Here is a 21641-nt window from a genome sequence, read left to right on the forward strand (position 1 = left end):
AAAAGTCTGGATGGTTGGAATTCAGGTCGGCATAGAGAGGGGTTTCGGTTGCAAACCGATTGGAATGTTTGAAGTTGCTTAATTCACGGGCTAGAATAGCCGAGAAACACATTTGCGGCAGTTAAATTTTCAAAATTTTCTCGCAAAACTGCAAATAATAATTATTATTTTATCAGCGTAGAATTATTAACATACATACGAGACTATTTAATGAATTAAGTGAATAGAAGACATGTCTTTAAATGACATTTAAAATATACGCCTTCTCGTATTATCAGCAAATGGCATTTCTTCGTTTCGTTAGATTTATTAAAAGGCACTTTGACTATAAGTCTGTGATCGGCAATGTTTTATTTGACTACTCAGTTTAGTCGGATATGCTTACATTACAAAGTATGCGACAATTCAGAGAGAGAGAGAGAGAAATGGGGTTTAACGTCCACTCGACACAAACTAGGTCATTTCGGGACTAACATATGGTTTAATTTTATTTCAATAATTCCCTTGCGCATAGGGGTCTTTAGCAGTGGGAGGAAACCGGAGGACCCGGAGAAAACCCACGAGGTTGGACAGGCGACCCTACTCCTTGTCACGTACAACCGAGGATTCGAAACCACGCCAGTCGACTCAATGACAGACTTTATGATACAGCGCGCGCACGCTAACCATTCAGCCATCCAACCCCCCGCGACAATTCAGACGAATCTGTCCATTTAAATTATCTTGAAATTCAATTTTGGCAAATATTTATTATTTCATCAGCGTAGAATTATTAACACATATAAGAGAATATTTAATGAATTAAGTGAAGAGAAGACATGTCTTTAAACGGCATTTAAATTACACGCCTTCTTGTTTTATCAGGGGAGCCACGGTGGCTAGTTGGTTAAGACGCTGGCTCGCTAGTCTGGAGGTCGGATGTTCGATCCCTGCATTGGCCGAGAAAGTTCATCTGGATTTTCCGGCGTGGTTTCCCCTTGTCAGTGGTGCAGAACGGAGGGCCTGACAAGGACAGCTGTCTAGTCCTTCGAATGAGACGAAAAACAGAGGTCCCGTGTATACATTGGAATGCACGTAAAAGATCCCTTGGTAGTTGGAATTCGATATAAGAGTAGGCGATAGTGCCGCTGCCCGGGCAAAATTTCCCTCATAGCACACTGTATGGCGTATGCCCGTCTTCATTAGCCCAATATAGGAGATGAACAGTAGGACGTTAAACCCCATTTCATTTGTTTTATCAGCACATGAGCACATGGCTTTTCTTCGTTTCGTTGTGAGTTTCCGGGTAGTTCTAATTTTTATAGCAGAATAAAAAAATACACGGGAAATAAAAGAACCCCGATCATCAAGTCGCATTATCCCTATTTTTTTGACGTTCGCCATTCGCCGTTTTAGGAGAATCACAGCCACCGCCCCAAAAGTATATTTTTAGATTAATCTTCGTTGAAACGTGAAACACCTTTCAAAAAAAGGCTTCTGGTGGGTATTAAATTTTTTTAAAAATCACGTCATGCTTCAAATGTATACCAAATATATATTTATCGTTGATGTTATACATATACGATTTCTAACATCGTCGTTATATTATATATTATTATTTGCACACTTAGTCAACCAGGACGTTACTCAAATATTTATTTTATTTTTACTCATGGGACGGCGTTAAGGAGTTTTATTCGTGCAAACCAGTGAGTTAAGTTCTGCCCCCCCCCCTCTCCCCTAATCATTCTTCGAGCCCGTGCGCCTACGCAAATCATTTTTATATACATGTAATTATTATATTGGTCTACTTCAAACTTAAAGGAGCTAAATCGCTAATATTTGGGACCTAGAAATTGATACAAATGGGTCGCAACGCATATAATAATGTTATATGAATGTATATAAAATGATTTACATTCAATGGTTTCCGTTTTTACTCTAATCTGTAATCAGTTATGTTCGGCGAAATACGCCAGAAGTCTCAATCGAATGGCAATCTCTAGCGTCTGGTTATTCCAGTCTATACCGATAGTATGTATTGTGCATGCTCTCCAGATAAGAATATGGCGTCATCGTTTGGCATGACTTGTTGAATATATCTAGCCTCGTTCTTCGAGTCTCGTGTTACAAATGGCGCTGAAACGCATTGTACACGATTCGTGTACCAATGGTAAAATGTTTATTTTGTCTTAAATATTGGATATCAGTAGCCCATCTTTTACCGGTAAGATAACAACATCAATGTTGATTTAAATAGACAAATAATTCGTGTTTTCAATGTCGAAAACTGGATGATATTGAGTTAGAGACTTGGCTCCTTTAAGTTCTAATAGACTGTAAATAGAAATGTATATTGTTCTACGCAACGTAATGGTGTCACCAGTGTAAATAGAATTATGGATATTGTGACACCAGTGTAAATATGTTATTGCTATTTTATTGATATGATATGCCTTCATTATTTTTAAACTATATTTTATTCAATACGAACAGGATTGGGTAACAGGATAGGCCTATATGCTTTCATTCGTTAAATAATGGCCGATTCCTTATCACAGAAATGTCCATAAAAACACATCGTGCTCTGTAAATTTTGCCCGAAGAAGCTTAATAAAGCAGAAAGCACTCGCAAAAATCCAGGTTTCTTTCCTAAAACAACTTTTAACAATTCTGTCCGAAGAATATTAATAAAGCAGAAAGTACTCCCAAAAACCCAGTTTTCTTTCCTAAACCAACATTATTTCTAATATTTAACAATTTAACAGTTCTGCCCGAAGAAGCTTAATAAAGTAGACAGTACTAGCAAAAACCTAGTTTCTAATATCTAACACCTAAGAGTGGCTTTAACTTTTACCTTTTACTATAGTAAAAATATTAGCACAACCGTAAAGCTGTACTACTTTGTTTCACTGTAAACGATGAAAACATAAAAGGAATGCTGACATGTGTGTGTGTGTTGTGTTATTAAACATACATTATGCAACAGCTAAATCTACCTATTGCAGGTCTTTCTTTAGGCCTAAAATTATATAAAGTATTAATGAGACATTTATTAACAAAACAAGAACATGATTAACTCTCGATGTCATCGCTAGTCTGCGATATTTACTGGATTAGGATCCGATGTGCTGCTCAACTTTACTTCATGATTAAATCATGAAATGGATAATCGAGACTATATTTTTTTTTTATCGTACCGACTTTAGTAATGATGATTGAAGCTAGACCGAAAATTCGATCGCTAAATTCTCGGTTCAGACTGGATCAATCTGACTGAAATTTTCAGCAAATTCCCTTTACATTATCTAGTTTTTAACTATTATAGTGCGAACTGCCAGCTCTTTATTTAATCTCCTATAATGTATCTTTAACTATAAATAGCTTTCAAATTCAATAGTCGCCATTGCTATAGAATAGGTCTAATTGGTTGTAAACGATTTGAAAGGAGCATTTAGAGCTCATGATCTGGGGGCTGTTTCACGAAATTTTAGTAATTTGATTGGATAATATTAGATTGATTTTAGTGCTTAGCCAATCAAAATTGAAGTATCTATTAAAATTGGATTTTATCTTTAGTTAAAATTTCGAGAAACAGGGCCCTGATCACAGTAAACAGAGGATATATCGTGGGGTGTGTCTTTAATATTGTATTGTAGATAATGGGTCTGAGTATAGATACACTACACACCCTCCTTTATGCAATAGCTTATACAGCCGATCTATTGAAAGATCCCCACTAAGATTGTATTCGTATCCGGTTTGCATTGACATATAGGTATACGTAACTTTATAAAATGCTATCAAACTGTTTGACTTACTTCGTTTGCATATCAGTCGCGAAGGAGTAACGGTGGGTTATTTTCAGTACGTCAAAATAAGGATGGGCGGCAGAATTCCCTTTCTCTGCCTACTTTTAGGAATATATGTAGATTGTAAGTATACATTGCTAATAAATATCATTCTTGATTTTGATATTATTTTTAAATCGAACTGTTTTTGTATCTGTTGTTTTTAATCAAGAACAGTAACAAGCACCATAACCTTCACACCTTTGTCGATGATCTAAATGGGTGAAATACGCTCGTAACATTTAATTGCTTTATTTTCTTACTAACACCAACTAAACTAGTGTGCCTATGTTTTTCCCGGAAAATATTCGACCCTAACTACATTTGGTGTAAATTAACGAGGCGAATAACTAAGCACAATATGAATGAACATAATTGTCCGTATTTCGTCTTATATTTATAACCAGTCGCTAGCGCCATCTTAATATATTAAGAATAATTAAACCAGAAATATTTGAACATATACATGATAAGAGTTAAAAATATCATACAAAATGTGATATAAATTAACATATTTACATTATAGGTACAAACTGAATCAATGACTAAGATGCATGTTAAGTAATATTAAATTATAGATGTTCAGAAAAGGTAAATAGATAAGACAGCGCGTTCAGATTAGAACGATCAGGGTTCGGAGTAAAGATTAACTTGTCCACTTTAAAGCAATTAGTCAATTTAGATAAGTAATTACATGTACATGTATATCAAAATATGTAATATAAAACTAACAACAGCTAATCCTATATCGTCTTCTTATTTTGACAGATGCACTCTCTACTGGAACGACCCTCACATTGGCAGCTGCATTGACCTCCCCAGGTGAGTTGTATAACACTAATAATGTATTAAAACAAATACCTCATCAATTACATTGGGTTATTTATCTACGATATAATTTATTTGGAAGAAAAGTTCGATATATTTTATTCCAAAGATCTGTTTTAAAACATAACAAAATGTATATTAATATTTTGAAAAATCCAAACCTCAACTGCTTCCTACGTAACACTGAAAACTATCTGAGATTATCAAAAATTACCATAGAGACGTGGTGTGGGGCAGTATTACTGACAACTAAACTTCTAGTGAGGCTGCTATAAGGACGTGATGGGATAGTATTACTGACTACTAAACTTCATACAAGTACTAAAATTACTACAGGGTGGAGATGAGGGTAGTATTGGAATGAAATGAAATGGAGTTTAACGTCCTACTGTTTGCTCCTAAATTGGGCTAATGAAGTCGGCATACGCCATACAGTATGCTATAAGGGAAATTTTGCCCGGGCAGCGGCGCTACGGCCTACTCTTATATCGAATTCCAACTGCCAAGGGATCTTTTACGTGCACGCCAATCTGTACACGGGACCTCGGTTTTTCGTCCCATCCGAACGACTAGACAGCTTTCATTGTCAGGCCCTCCGTCCTGCATCACTGACAAGGGGAAACCACGCCGGAAAATCTGGATGAACTTTCTCGGCCAATACAGGGATCGAACACCCGACCTCCAGGCTAGCGAGCCAGCGTCTTACCCACTTAGCCAAGGGTAGTATTACTGACAACCAAACTTCTAGGGAGGTTGCTATTATAGTGCTATATGGACGTGGTGGGGGTAGTATTACTGTGTACTAAATTTCATACAAATACTAAAATTACTATAGGGACGTGTTGGGATTAGTATTATTGTAAGCCGTTGGTTCACATGAAATGTAAATTTATATACATATATATATCTTAAATATCTCTCATAGATCTGTTTTTGGTGTGCGTCGAAACAGACACTTCTTGTATTATGAACCTCGACCTTTCAGGTATAATTGTGAAATATGCACGAGGGTTTTGGTACCTCCAGAGGCCATATTTTTTTACCTATTTAGATGACGTACGACAATAGTTAAACGATTAAAAGATATTGGAGGAGTCCGATTTTTGTCTGCATCAGACCGTTACTTCTTGGGTTATGACCCTCGCCTTTTACGAAAATGTGAATTATGTTAAAAGTTTCTAGAACGAACAATTACTGGTCCGATTTAGATAAAACTTAAGTATTTACAGATCTGTAGAAAGTTGAAACTTCTTGTGTTATGGCCTTTGCCATTTAAGTAAACGTGAATAATTGGACAAGTTTGTGGAACCTCTAGAGCCGCCTTCAATTATGGTCCCATTTAAATGAATCTTAAAATATATGTTGCCGATCAATTAAATAGGACAATTTGGCGTGACTTTATCGCAAAAAATGACATTTCGTTGAAAATGCCCGCAATCACGAATTGTCGAGTAGCCTTATTTAAAAGAATAGTCCTCGAGGAGTATTTATGTTAATGTTGATACTTATATCCACATTTGAACGACCACCCTGTTTTATGGTTATTCTGATGCATTGGTACTTAAGACTCGGGTTATTAAAACGATCTGTGATGTTCACGAAGGAATTGTTGATAAGTTTGAATTATCTGTTTCTGTATCAATACTGCAGGGGCGGGTCCAGGAATTTTCGCGTGAGGGTGTGTGCTAGGTTCCTGAGACAATGTATCTTTGGGTGTATGTGTTTGTGTGTGTGTGTGTGTGTGGGGGGGGGGGCTTATGGGTTCGCTCCCCTCTGCATTGAAAATGTTTGAGAAATACATGATCTCTATCGTCATTTTGGCGTATATCTGGCGTAACCAGAGGTCCATTTCACAAAACACAGATCGCATATTTTACACATTCCCTGATAAATTTCACGTGCTATTAAATTAATTCGTCTCTTTATCTGATTACCCTATGGTACTATGTTTCATTTCATCATCTTCACAAATAAGGTTGGGTGGAAAATGGTCGCTCGTTACACAGTGACGTGCATGATATTGCACTTCCGTTGTTTATGGTTATGGTTTTGTCATACACTATTCCATGCCCCATATTATTCTAATAAAATGGGTCCCAATCCGTCCGCAATCAAATATATCAAGACTATAGGGTTGGTGTAGGGTTGGTGTGGTAGGCAGCCACACCAACTCTATAACCTAGATATATTTGTTCAACGGTTTAAGATTAAAGAGAAGTTAAAGTGGGTAACAGTTAAAGTGTATAACATTATATTTATACGTTTGATAATAATAAGTCCTCTTTTAATAAGTCACCGATATTAAATATATTAAGATAACATCTTTTACCAACGACCTAAGTTTACTATTCGAGGAATCCCCGATGATTTAACTTGTACCGCCGAATGTTATATAGCATCGTCAAGATATAAAGCTTAAGCTTCCTTGAGCACATTAAACTAAAATGTTTAAAACAATCTAATTTAAAATGATATGTTATTAATTTTATAACAGGTGGACCATCACCACCAATAGTAGTAAAAGCACCACCATCGGATCCAGTAATAATCATAATTATAATTTTTGTTCTGATTGTCAACCATATTATACTTATACATACTATTGAAGCCATATGTATATCTTTTCAGCTCCTGTACAGTTACCAAACATGACATTAGTAGCATCCGAAACCACTGTTACAACAGGTTCGTCAGTGACCCTAACATGTTCTGCATTTGCCCAAAACGAATTAAGCTGGTCAGGTCCATCTGGTAGTATCACAAACTTCATGAATGGGAATGGGTGTTTTAGATTGACTGAAACAGATGCCCCTGATATAAGCCATATATCAATAACATGTGGTTCTGGCAGTGGTGCATTAAGCGATTGGACAATAAGTACCCTAACTATAAGCAGCTTCGACCCAGGGAGAGATGCGGGATATTGGGAATGTTCAGATTTTACAACATCTATAGCTGATACTGTGTATTTGAATTCTACAGGTAGGCACATTATTAATAATTTCGGGCTAATCGCACTATATCGTGTCCACAATGAGCCAATCACGATTGTATTCGTCGGTTCTTTAGTATATTTTTCAAATACTTATTTCAAATACCTTGTCTCTAAATTGAATAGATCTAATTTAAGCCACGTAGCCGATTATGATATGATCCCTTTTCGTGTTTTGCGGTTGTGGATTGCCCCCCTGGTGAGATACTTTTGAGTGAAGGGGAGTTACGTCAGATCCGCGACTGTACAGTGCAGTGAACACTTCCGCGCTAGCCGCCTTTTACTTCGAGATCTATTCATATTATTAAATAGAAATCCTATTATTTACAACTTATGTGTGGGATAAAAGTAAAATAATCAGTAGTACAAATAATTTAATAATCGGTTACTTGAGAACCAATATCAGCTTTAAATTAACAAATAGTAAGACTAAACGATCGTTTTAATTAAATGCTAGTTCCAGAGAAGAAGTTGCCAGCTATGCTTATTGTCGTAGTAGAAGTTTCGAGGATATAGGTTATTTTTTTTTTTACCGTTACCATCCATTAAACAGTTCGCGCTATATACACATAATAAAATTATTTTAATGGGACGTATCTTTATTTGTGTTTAAAAACTATTGTTTTTGTTCGGATTATTATTATTATATTTTTCTTCGTGTTTACCGTTACCAGCCATTAAACAGTTTGTTCGCGCTATATACACATAATATAATTATTTTAATTCGACATATCTTTATTAGTATTTAAAAACTATTGTTTTTGTTCGGATTATTATTTTTTTTTTCGATCGTGTTTACCGTTACCAGCCATTAAACAGTTTATTCGCGCTATATACACAGTAGCTAATTATTTTAAAGGGAAATATATTTATTAGTTGTTATACTACTACCTAGGTTACATAGTGTAAAAACTTTTGTTTTTTTGTTAGGAATATTATTTGTTATTTTTCCTCGTGTTTTCGGAATAAGTACATATTGTACAGAATTGAACTGTGTGCTATCTGAATGGTACTTATTTCAAAAGCTGAAATAACTTAAACTTTAAAATTGATAGCAGGAAGTGACGACATATACGAAAATAGACCAATATTAGTTCCTTTCGACATTCGCGCATATCGGATCGTAACGTAGTGAATTATGGCCCCTGATTGTACGAAAAATCGCGATTTAACTTGTGGTCCCTCTAGAGTTCACAATTTTAATCCGATTTAAAACACCGTTTTAGTATATCACCGTTACACACTAATGATGGTTGAGTTCGAATTTCGTGAAAATCGGACTAAAACTGTCGGACAAAATGGCCGAGCCTTGTACGCAAATAGTGTAAACATCTGGTATATCAAGGTTGTGGACCTCCTAGAGGTCACAATTTTTATCCGATTTTGATTAAACTTGAAAAGCATGTTTATAACCCAAAGATCTTGGTTTCTTTCGATATTCGCGCATATCGAATCGTAAATTCCCGAATTATGGCCCTTGTTGTACGAAAAATCGCGTTTTGAGCTTGTGGTCCCTATAGAGGTCATAATTTGTATCCGATTTAAAAAAAAACAACGTAAGGTCACAATTTTGTTCCGATTTTAAAAACCGTTTAGATATATCACCATTCCACCATAATGAAGGTTGAATTCGAATTTCGGGAAAATCGAAATGAAACTACCCGGCAAAATGGCCGCTATTTGTACGCAAATTGTGTATAAGTATGTAATACAAAGGTTACATCCGATTATGATGGAACTTAAAACATATTTGATATTTGCGCATTTCAGACCATAACTTTCTGGATAATGGCCCCTGATTCCACAAACAATCGTTTTTGTTTCTAGTTTGTTCTCTACCCATCTCTTGCAAAATGTGGGGGTATTCTGCCTGGTAGCCACTGCTTTATTTATGCATTGTTAATTTTAGTTTTTGATTCAAACTGTCCGAAATATATTGACCCAATATAACCCGGTTGGTGCTGCCATGTCATTAACCATACTTTCATTCATTAATTATATTAATGTGGGCTAACACATTGTCTGTTTTACAGGTAATTCTCCGAAAAACATTGACATAGAGACATCAACCCCGGGTCTCATTACCAGACTTAATGATATGACAGTATTGGAAGAAGAGAGTGAGACTTTAACATGTACAGCTGAATGTACTGGTAATTGTCAGTATACATGGAAGAAAGGTGGTGAATTAGTAGCATCTACAAGTCAACTTCCGCTAAATGATATCAACTCGACTATGGGTGGACTTTATATATGCCATGTATCTTATAATGGTGTGGAACTGACTAAAAGCTTAAGTGTATTAGGTAAATATTATTGCTTGGTCCTACAGATTTGTACAGTTAATAAAATGTGAATAAAAATCCTGACATCCTGGGTGGGGGTGGGGGGGGGGCTGACTAAAAGCATACAAGTAATCGGTAAGTATCACTGCTTGATCTCTACTCTAAGATTTGTACAGTTTATACCAACAGTTGTTAAAATTAGTTTAGACACGATGGTCCATGTTAATGGATCGTGCTTCAAGGTATATACCCGCAAGTGTTATAGAGATGCATAGTAAAATATTCGTATTAAATTTAATATGTGAAGGTATTAGTGAAATATCTTTGCAAATATCGCAGACTGATAGATTACAAAATATATTGAATGGGCCGACGCATATGGACGAGGTATAGTTTTATGTGTTTGACCATATTAACATGCTGGCGTATGAATCCTTGGAAAACATCATTTTATTCATCTCATACCCTATGGCGCTTCCATACGCATGGCTAAATTAAAGATATATTATGGGAGATTAGATAAAGAGCTGGGAGTTCTCACTATAATAGTTAAAAACTAGATAATGTAAAGGCAATTTGCTGAAAATTTCACTCAAATTGATCCACTATGAACCGAGAATAAAGCGATTGAAATTTCGACCTAGCCTCGATCATCATTACTAAAGCCGGTACGATAAAAAAAAAACATAGTCTCGATTATCCATTTCATGATTAAATCATGAATGAAAGATGAGCAGCAAATCGGATCATAATCCAATAAATATCGCAGGCTAGCGTTGACACCGAGAGTTGATTATGGTCTGGATAAGTTAATTGATGTCTAATTAATGATTTAGATAAGATTTCAGGCCCAAAGAAAGACCTGCAATAGGCAGATTTAGCTCTTGCATAATGTATGTTTAACATGCTGTGCGCTGGCGTATAAATCCACGCAAGGCGTCCTTTTTTATCTCTCATACTCTATGGTGTATCCATACACATCACTACAAATTAACGAACTTTAATATATATTTTTGTAACATTTTAATTTCAGTCTTATCAAGAGATTTTATTAAATTTGATCCACCGGGAGATTTAGTAACATTATTTGAAGGGCAGACCATTTCTATAAATTGCTTCACTGAAAAAGATCCTATGTGCAACCTATTTGGGTATATGTGCCAGAACTATTGGGATGCTTTACCTAATGTAGCTAATGTGGCAATAATTAATCCCAGTAATACAAATATTTTTGTGATTAACAACGCAACTGTGTCGCAAGCTGGAATATATAGATGCATTTATGCTATAGACGATGACTCATCTAATACTCACTGGTTTACTTATAGAACTTTGCCAATACAAGTCTTAGTTCCGTGTAAGTTTCTCTCATTAATCTATTCGTGTCTAACCAATATAATACAATACATCGCTAATCGCACGATGACTGGAATATATAGATGTATCCATCAAATACTCACTTTAAAACTTACAAATCTATACAATTACGGGTTCAATGTTGATCATTTTATCTGTTATTCCATGTAACATAATCGAAGGCCACCCTCCGGCAGATATAGTGATTCAAAGTGGCGCATTGCATCCCTGTGATAATAATACAGTAAGGCAATAAACCTGCCTTTTAACGATTTTATTATTTCGTGCACATCCATTTACAGAAAATCATAACATATATGTTAAACACGAATTTATACGAACTATGACCTTTGACACCATGTTTCATCATACACAGGCATAACTGGCAAATATACCGTTTGACAGGATAGGATATATTCGTTATTTCACCTACTGTTTAACAGGATAGGATATATTCGTTATTTCACCTACTGTTTGACAGGATAGGATTTATTCGTTAATTCGCCTATTGTTTGGCAGGATAGAATATATTCTTTTTTTCACCTATTGTGTACTTTCTAGTCAAATCCAATCAGATCCAATCAGATTAAAATAGATGACCCAGGATATATTGGGCTAACTGGTCCGATAATTTATAATACGGCCATATTAGAATATAAGTTATAATGGGTTTAAACTACATTATTTGTTATGTTATTTAAATTACAGTATGCCATTTCTTATGTCATTTAAATGTATTGTTTATTATTATAAATCCAGATGGACCATCAACGGTAGTAATAACACCATCATCAGACCCAGTAACAATAACAAATGGAGAATCTCTAACCTTCAACTGTTCTGCTGATTGTCAACCCGGTTGTAATTATACATGGAAATATAACAATGGTATTGTCTCTACTGTGGCTATTTATACCATCAATAGTATTAATACCACTCACAGTGGTATTTATACTTGCACAGCAACCAACATTGTAGGAAATGTGACAAAATCTACTAACGTTGTAGTAAATAGTAAGTATTTTTGAAATTTTAATATTATTATTTTAATTAACGGTTCTTCGTGACCAAACATATTAATAACACATTAAATGAATCTAGTTTATAATGGTATATTTCAGTTAATTTGTTTTTGTTTTATCTTAGATGGACCATCATCCATAGTAATAACTCCGACATCAGACCCGGTAACAATAACAAATGGAGAATCTTTAAGTCTCGTCTGTTCTGCTGATTGTCAACCAGATTGTAATTATACATGGACACATAACAATGTTACAGTTTCTACTATGGCTACTTATACCATTAATGGTATTAATACAAGTCAGAGTGGTATCTATATTTGTACTGTGGCCAATAGTCTAGGAACTGAGTCAAAATCTACTAATGTTGTAGTAAATGGTAAGGTTTATTGAAATTCTAATATGATTATTTACTAAGTTGTTTTTCTTAACCCACATTTTATTAATATGGATATTATAAAGCCAATTGTATTAAAAATTAGATTAGTTTGTCACTTGCTTGGTAGTGTTGAAATAATACTCTTCCGAACGTTACCTCTATAAATTATCAATTGTTCTTGAATACCTATGTGTAAAAGGTTATTGCTCTGTACTCAATGCCTCTTTGCATTTCGCATAAAGACATTTTAGACATATACGACCCCCAGATATAAAGCTTAATCTTCATTAAGTCCCATTAAACTAATGTTTAAAACAATCTAATTTTAAATATTAATTTTACCTCAGGTGGGCCACCAGCACAACCATCGGATCCAGTAATAAGATAGAACAAGTGGAGAATCATAATTTCTTGTTTAAAACAATCTAATTTGTAATTTTAAATATTAATTTTACCTCAGGTGGATCACCACCAGCAAACCACCGTCGGATACAGTAGTAAGATAGAACACGTGGAGAATCATGATTTATTGTTCTCATTGTCCACCAGATAATACTTATACATATTAATGGTGCCATATATAAATCTTTTCAGCTCCTTCTGTACAGTTACCAAACATGACATTAATAGCATCCGAAACCATTGTTACAACAGGTTCTTCAGTGACCCTAACATGTTCTGCATTTGCCCAAAACGAATTAACCTGGTCGGGTCCACCTGGTATGATCACTATCTTCATGAATGGGTGTTTTAGATTGACGGAAAACGACGCTCCGGATATAAGCCATATGTCAATAACATGTTCTGGAAGTGGTGCAGAAAGTGATTGGACAATAAGTACCCTAACTATAAGCAGCTTCGACCCAGGGAGAGATACAGGATATTGGAGATGTTCAGATACTACAAAATCTATAGGTGATACTGTGTATTTGAATTCAACAGGTAGGCACATTATTAAGGATTTTGGGCTAATGGGACTTCATCGTGTACAAATTGATCTAATAGCCTGTAAATTATTTGTGTGGGTGTGATTTGTGGTCAAAGCAGTAATCTAGTAATTCGCATAGCGCACAAAACGGCAATTCTAGAAGAGGAAGCCGCCAATCGAAGAGAAAAATAGACAAGTTGAAAAGAGACAAATCATAAATTTAAATAGTTAATTTAGGATTTTGTAGTAGACTAGAAAGTTGTCTATGCCCGTAATATTTTATCTAATATAGAGTCTTTAGGTTGAGAAGTTAAATATTGAATCACCCCCATATTTACACTAGCAATACCATCCTACCAATTTATTCCCAGCCGAGGGTCTGACAAGTACAGCTGTCTAGTCTTTCGAATGGGACGAAAAAAAACCGAGGTCCCGTGTACACATTGGCGTGCACGTAAAAGATCCCTTGACAGTTGGAATTCGATATAAGAGTAAGTCGTGGTGCCGCTGTCCGGGCAAAATTTCCCTCGTAGCACACTGTATGGCGTATGCCCGTCTTCATAAGCCCAATTCGGAGCAAAACAGCAGGACGTTAAACCCCATTTCATTTCATTTCATTTATTCCCAGCCAGGTGTGATAAGCACTGTAAGAAAATCATTAATAATTGTGGTAATTATTGTTATTATTTTTATCATATTTATATGTTTGATCTTTTTACAAGAACCTGGTATTAAAAATATTAAGATAAGATCTTCAACTGGTTTTATATCTTCAACCAACGACCTAACTTTACTATCCGAGGAATCCGATGTTTTAACTTGTACAGCCCAATGTACTGGTATCTGTCAATATAAATGGATGAAGGGAACTGATTTAGTAGTATCTACAAGTCAGCTTTCGTTAAATAATATCAACGCTACTCTGGGAGGGCTGTACACATGTATTGCCACTTATTATGGTTCTGATCTAAAACGGTCATTAAGAATATATGGTATGTATTGAAACATTGTAAATCATTTCAATTGTTGCTTGTTTCTGTAAAATAAAGTCTTGTTGGCGTATCGAGCCAAAAAGTAACATTGTGTACCTTTTCTGTTGGAATACAAATAAACACGGACTGAAAATTACAATTTTCATACATTCAGATAAAAATAAATGTTGTTCTTGAATAAACATAACTACATAAGATATACATTTATATTGAGTTGTTTTATCAATTAAAATTTGTAATTTTTTAAAAAATATATTAATCGTACAGTTCAAGACAGAAGTTCCATAACAATCAATCCACCGAGTGATATTATAACAGTTAATGAAGGAGACAGTATAACAATAACGTGTTCTGTTGATGGCTACCCATGTAATAACATAAATGGTATTACCTGTACAAATATATGGGATACATTATCTGGTTCATTCTATAACACTGGACAAGAAAACTCAATGGTGATCAACATGGCTACTCGTTCGATGACTGGGAGATATAGATGTATCCATGTAGAAGATGAACCGTCATCTAATACTCACACTGCAACTTACAAATCTATACAATTACAGGTTCAATGTGAGTATACTGACTATTGTATCTGTAATTCCATGTCACAAATGACAGCTGTATGACCACCCCCCGGCACATGCAACAAACGTGGCGCATATAGTGATTCTAAAGGGTGCATTGCATCCCTGTGATAATAATAAAGTAAGACAATAAACCTGCCTTTTAACGATTTTATTATTTCGTGCACATCCATTTACAGAAAATCGTAACATATATGTTGAATGTAAATATATACGAACAATGACATTTGTCATCATGTTTCATCATACACAGGCATAACTGGCAAATGTACTGTTTGACAGGATAGGATATATTCGTTATTTCATCTACTGTTTGAGAGGATAGGATATATTCGTTATTTCACCCACTGTTTGACAGGATAGGATATATTCGTTATTTCACCTACTGTTTGACAGGATAGGATATAACAGTAGTTATTTCATCTACTGTTTGACAGGATAGGATATTTTCGTTATTTCACCTATGTGTACCGTCTAGTCACACCCAATCAGTTTAAACCAGATGACCTAATTAAAGCCAGGATATATTCTTTTATATAAAACCCGATAATTTATAACTCGGAAATGTTAGAATATATAAATTTCAATGGCTTTAATCAGCAGTATGGAGTTTGATATGTTATTTAAATGTATTGTTTATTATTATCAATTCAGATGGACCATCAACAGTAGTAATAACACCATCATCAGATCCAGTAACAATAACAAATGGAGAATCTCTAACCTTCAACTGTTCTGCTGATTGTCAACCCGGTTGTAATTATACATGGAAATATAACAATGTTATTGTCTCTACTGTGGCTATTTATACCATCAATAGTATTAATACCACTCACAGTGGTATTTATACTTGCACAGCAACCAACATTGTAGGAAATGTGACAAAATCTACTAACGTTGTAGTAAATAGTAAGTATTTTTGAAATTTTAATATTATTATTTTAATTAACGGTTCTTCGTGACCAAACATATTAATAACACATTAAATGAATCTAGTTTATAATGGTATATTTCAGTTAATTTGTTTTTGTTTTATCTTAGATGGACCATCATCCATAGTAATAACTCCGACATCAGACCCGGTAACAATAACAAATGGAGAATCTTTAAGTCTCGTCTGTTCTGCTGATTGTCAACCAGATTGTAATTATACATGGACACATAACAATGTTACAGTTTCTACTATGGCTACTTATACCATTAATGGTATTAATACAAGTCAGAGTGGTATCTATATTTGTACTGTGGCCAATAGTCTAGGAACTGAGTCAAAATCTACTAATGTTGTAGTAAATGGTAAGGTTTATTGAAATTCTAATATGATTATTTACTAAGTTGTTTTTCTTAACCCACATTTTATTAATATGGATATCATAAAGCCAATTGTATTAAAAATTAGATTAGTTTGTCACTTGCTTGGTAGTGTTGAAATAATACTCTTCCGAACGTTACCTCTATAAATTACCAATTGTTCTTGAATACCTATGTGTAAAAGGTTATTTTAAATATTAATTTTACCTCAGGTGGGCCACCAGCACAACCATCGGATCCAGTAATAAGATAGAACAAGTGGAGAATCATAATTTCTTGTTTAAAACAATCTAATTTGTAATTTTAAATATTAATTTTACCTCAGGTGGATCACCACCAGCAAACCACCGTCGGATCCAGTAATAAGATAGAACACGTGGAGAATCATGATTTATTGTTCTCATTGTCCACCAGATAATACTTATACATATTAATGGTGCCATATATATATCTTTTCAGCTCCTTCTGTACAGTTACCAAACATGACATTAATAGCATCCGAAACCATTGTTACAACAGGTTCTTCAGTGACCCTAACATGTTCTGCATTTGCCCAAAACGAATTAACCTGGTCGGGTCCACCTGGTATGATCACTATCTTCATGAATGGGTGTTTTAGATTGACGGAAAACGACGCTCCGGATATAAGCCATATGTCAATAACATGTTCTGGCAGTGGTGCAGAAAGTGATTGGACAATAAGTACCCTAACTATAAGCAGCTTCGACCCAGGGAGAGATACAGGATATTGGAGATGTTCAGATACTACAAAATCTATAGGTGATACTGTGTATTTGAATTCAACAGGTAGGCACATTATTAAGGATTTTGGGCTAATGGGACTTCATCGTGTACAAATTGATCTAATAGCCTGTAAATTATTTGTGTAGGTGTGATTTGTGGTCAAAGCAGTAATCTAGTAATTCGCATAGCGCCCAAAACGGCAATTCTAGAAGAGGAAGCCGCCAATCGAACAGAAAAATAGACATGTTGAAAAGAGACAAATCATAAATTTAAATAGTTAATTTAGGATTTTGTAGTAGACTAAAAAGGTGTCTATGCCCGTAATATTTTATCTAATATAGAGTCTTTAGGTTGAGAAGTTAAATATTGAATCACCCCCGTATTTACACTAGTAATACCATCCTACCAATTTATTCCCAGCCGAGGGTCTGACAAGTACAGCTGTCTAGTCGTTCGGCTGGGACGAAAAACCGAGGTCCCGTGTACACATTGGCGTGCACGTAAAAGATCCCCTGACAGTTGGAATTCGATATAAGAGTAAGTCGTGGTGCCGCTGTCCGGGCACAATTTCCCTCATAGCACACTGTATGGCGTATGCCCGTCTTCCTAAGCCCAATTCGGAGCAAAACAGCAGGACGTTAAACCCCATTTCATTTCATTTCATTTATTCCCAGCCAGGTGTGATAAGCACTGTAAGAAAATCATTAATACTTGTGGTAATTATTGTTAGTATTCTTATCATATTTATATGTTTGATAATAATAATTCCTCTTTTTACAAGAACCTGGAATTAAAAATATTAAGATAACATCTTCAACTGGTTTTATATCTTCAACCAACGACCTAACTTTACTATCCGAAGAATCCGATGTTTTAACTTGTACAGCCCAATGTACTGGTATCTGTCAATATAAATGGATGAAGGGAACTGATTTAGTAGCATCAACAAGTCAGCTTTCGTTAAATAATATCAACTCTACTCTGGGAGGGCTGTACACATGTATTGTCACTTATTATGGTTCTGAACTAAAACGGTCATTAAGAATATCCGGTATGTATTGAAACATTGTAAATCATTTCAATTGTTGCTTCTTTCTGTAAAAATTGTCTTACTGGGCGTATCGAGCCAAGAAATAAGATTGTGTACCTTTTCTGCTGTAATACAAACAAAGACGGACTAAAAAGAACAATTTTCATACTTTCAGATAAAAATAAATGCTGTACTTGAATAAACATAACTACATAAAATATAGTTTTATATTGACTTGTGTTATCTGGTCTGTACTGAGTTAACAATTTCATGCAATTCAGTTAAACAAAATTATTTAAAATATGTATATTAATATTACAGTTCAAGACAGAAGTTTCATAACAATCAATCCACCGAGTGATATTATAACAGTTAATGAAGGCGACAGTATAACAATAACGTGTTCTGTTGATGGCTACCCATGTAATAACATAAATGGTATTACCTGTACAAATATATGGGATACATTATCTGGCTCATTCTATAACACTGGACAGGGAAACTCAATGGTGATCAACATGGCTACTCGTTCGATGACTGGGAGATATAGATGTATCCATGTAGAAGATGAACCGTCATCAAATACTCTCTTTGAAACTTACAAATCTATACAATTACAAGTTCAGTGTGAGTATACTGATTATTGTATCTGTAATTCCATGTCACAAATGACAGCTGTATGACCAACCTCCGACACAACTAACAAACGTGGCGCATATTGTGATTCGAAGTGGTGCATTGCATCCCTGTGATAATAATAAAGTAAGGCAATAAACCTGCCTTTTAACGATTTTATTATTTCGTGCACATCCATTTACAGAAAATCGTAACATATTTGTTGAACGTGGATATATACGAACAATGACCTTTGACACCATGTTTCATCATACACAGGCATAACTTGCAAATGTACTATTTGACAGGATAGGATATATTCGTTGTTTCACCTGCTGTTTGACAGGATAGGATATATATTCACCTACTGTTTGACGGGATCGGATATATTCGTTATTTCATCTACTGTTTGACAGGATAGGGTATATTCGGTATTTCACCCACTGTTTGACAGGATAGGATATATTCGTTATTTCACCCACTGTTTGACAGGATAGGATATATTCGTTATTTCATCTACTGTTTGACAGGATAGGATATATTCGTTATTTCATCTACTGTTTGACAGGATAGGATATATTCGTTATTTGACCTATGTGTACCTTCTAGTCACACCCAATCAGTTTAAACTAGATGACCTAATTAAAGCCAGGATATATTCTTTTATATAAAACCCGATAATTTATAATTCGGAAATGTTAGGATATATAAATTTCAATGGCTTTAATCAGCAGTATGAAGTTTGTTATGTTATTTAAATGTATTGTTTATTATTATCAATTCAGATGAACCATCATCAGTAGTAATAACACCATCATCTGATCCAGTAACAATAACAAGTGGAGAATCTCTAAGCTTCAACTGTTCTGCTGATTGTCAACCCGGCTGTAATTATACATGGAAATATAACAATGTTATTGTCTCTAATATGGCTATTTATAATACAAGTCACAGTGGTGTCTATACTTGCACAGCAACCAACACATTAGGAAGCATGACAAAATCTACTAATGTTCAAGTGACAAAATCTACTAATGTTCCAGTGACAGAATCTACTAATGTTCAAGTGAATTGTACGTTTGTTGTTTTCTTTAAATTTGTAAATACCTGTTGTACGTTTGTGTAATAAATCCACCATTTTATGACGCAGTTATATTATATTAATCAGCAAAGGGTCATTCTTGTTTAAGAATAACTACAATCGACTTACTTTAAAATACTGATGTGACGTCATCCTTTGATGTTGACATAGGCTACTTTTTTTCAAATAATGATACGGACCATAGTATTATGTCAAACGTACCTTATTTATACTATTTGAAATTTTGGACCCGCGTGACGTATGTCATTGCAAAGCATATGCGAGTGTCTTATTTTAAGTTGTTTAATGGTCTCGAGATTGAGACATTACGTAATATATCGAAACAACACTTGGGACAGACCTCAATCGTGTTGTTTCAATATGTTGCTTAAGGGAGGGAGGGAGAGAGAGACACACACACAAATTAGGTCATTTCGGGACTAACATGGTTCAATTTTTAATTTAATGTCTTGCGCCTAGGAGACTTAAGCAGTGGGAGTAAACCGGGGGACCCGGAGAAAACCCACGAGTTTGGACACGGGGGATCGAAACCACGCCAGATGACTCAATGACAGACCTTATGAAGCAGCGCGCACACGCTAACCGTTATGCCATCCAACCTTCTTTATCCCTTAAAATTACTTTGTAACGGTTCAGTATAAATATTACAGGTGGTCGCTTATCATTTGTTGAAACCAATGACTCATATACCTCCGTTTACATACATATCCACGAAGTGTAGTTTATCTTCCTTCAAGAAGGACTATCATCAGTTATAATATCCCCGAATGAAGATCCTGTAGTATATATCCACTAAGTGTAGTGTATGTTTTTTTCCAGATGGACCATCATCAGTTATAACAACCCGGACTGAAGATCCTGTAATATATATCCACTAAATGTAGTTTATCTATTTGTTTCCAGATGGACCATCATCAGTTATAATAACACCAACTGAAGATCCTGTAAATGTGCAATATGGAGAAAATGTTAGTCTTGTCTGTTCATCTGATTGTAAACCAGTTTGTAACTATAGGTGGGAATATAACAACGTGGTAGTTTCTACTAATGCTACTTATACTACCAATATCACTCAAAATGGCACTTACAGCTGTACGGCTAGCAATGCTATTGGAAGTGTCACCGATTCATCAAATGTTGTCGTTAAAAGTAAGCTAATTAATACATTTCATTATCTGATAAACCGTATAACGGCGATATCTTTAGATTTGTCAACGTTGGTTGGCTCGTTGGGTACTGTGTTTGATTCAGCCACCGAATATACCAACATTAAGATGCCTTATCAATACGGTAGTCGACCATGCCATATACTAGAATAATACAATGTACTGCAAATATTCCATTTTACTTGGATTGTCTCAATTGTTGTAAGTTTAAATGTATCATTACAGACCCGATACTGTATAGTGAACTGGAATCTGGCTAAATCTATTTGTTAAGGCCAGCTCAATTTTTGTCAATGTCGTTAGAGCACGTGGTTGTTGGCGAGATTGTAGGTTAGGTTTAAGAATATGTGGGAGAGGTTAAGTCTCCACATAAGCAGTGTCCTAGGAGGATGAACATTTGGTTCGTGATATTTCCTACATGCAATACAATACATAGATTAATATACATATTTGGTTTTTGGGTGTTGGTGACGC

The 21641-nt window shown here is 35.1% G+C and overlaps 1 protein-coding gene across 1 annotated transcript; it reads left to right on the forward strand.

Annotated features, from left to right (window-relative positions):
- The first annotated feature begins 3790 nt into the window (after positions 1–3790).
- On the forward strand, positions 3791–20879 carry LOC126810725 (hemicentin-1). Its single transcript, XM_056098390.1, has 17 exons — positions 3791–3914; positions 4599–4652; positions 7287–7640; positions 9684–9956; positions 10969–11292; positions 12051–12305; positions 12438–12692; positions 13287–13634; positions 14343–14612; positions 14880–15185; positions 15854–16108; positions 16241–16495; positions 16970–17317; positions 18036–18305; positions 18606–18911; positions 19685–19972; positions 20821–20879. Exons 1-17 carry the CDS (start codon positions 3863–3865, stop codon positions 20877–20879), a joined length of 4272 nt encoding a protein of 1423 aa, XP_055954365.1. The 5' UTR covers positions 3791–3862.
- The last annotated feature ends 762 nt before the right edge of the window (positions 20880–21641 follow it).

The sequence above is a fragment of the Patella vulgata genome, chromosome 2, assembly GCF_932274485.2.
Source record: "Patella vulgata chromosome 2, xgPatVulg1.2, whole genome shotgun sequence".
Taxonomy (NCBI): Eukaryota; Metazoa; Mollusca; class Gastropoda; family Patellidae; genus Patella; species Patella vulgata.

Excerpts from the sequence above, each read along its gene's own strand:
- LOC126810725 (XM_056098390.1), top strand. The coding sequence starts at position 3,863 with ATGGGCGGCAGAATTCCCTTTCTCTGCCTACTTTTAGGAATATATGTA. Across the intron at positions 16,496-16,969 it reads TACTAATGTTGTAGTAAATG|CTCCTTCTGTACAGTTACCA; the intron begins GTAAGGTTTATT and ends ATATCTTTTCAG. Across the intron at positions 19,973-20,820 it reads TACTAATGTTCAAGTGAATT|ATGGACCATCATCAGTTATA; the intron begins GTACGTTTGTTG and ends GTTTTTTTCCAG.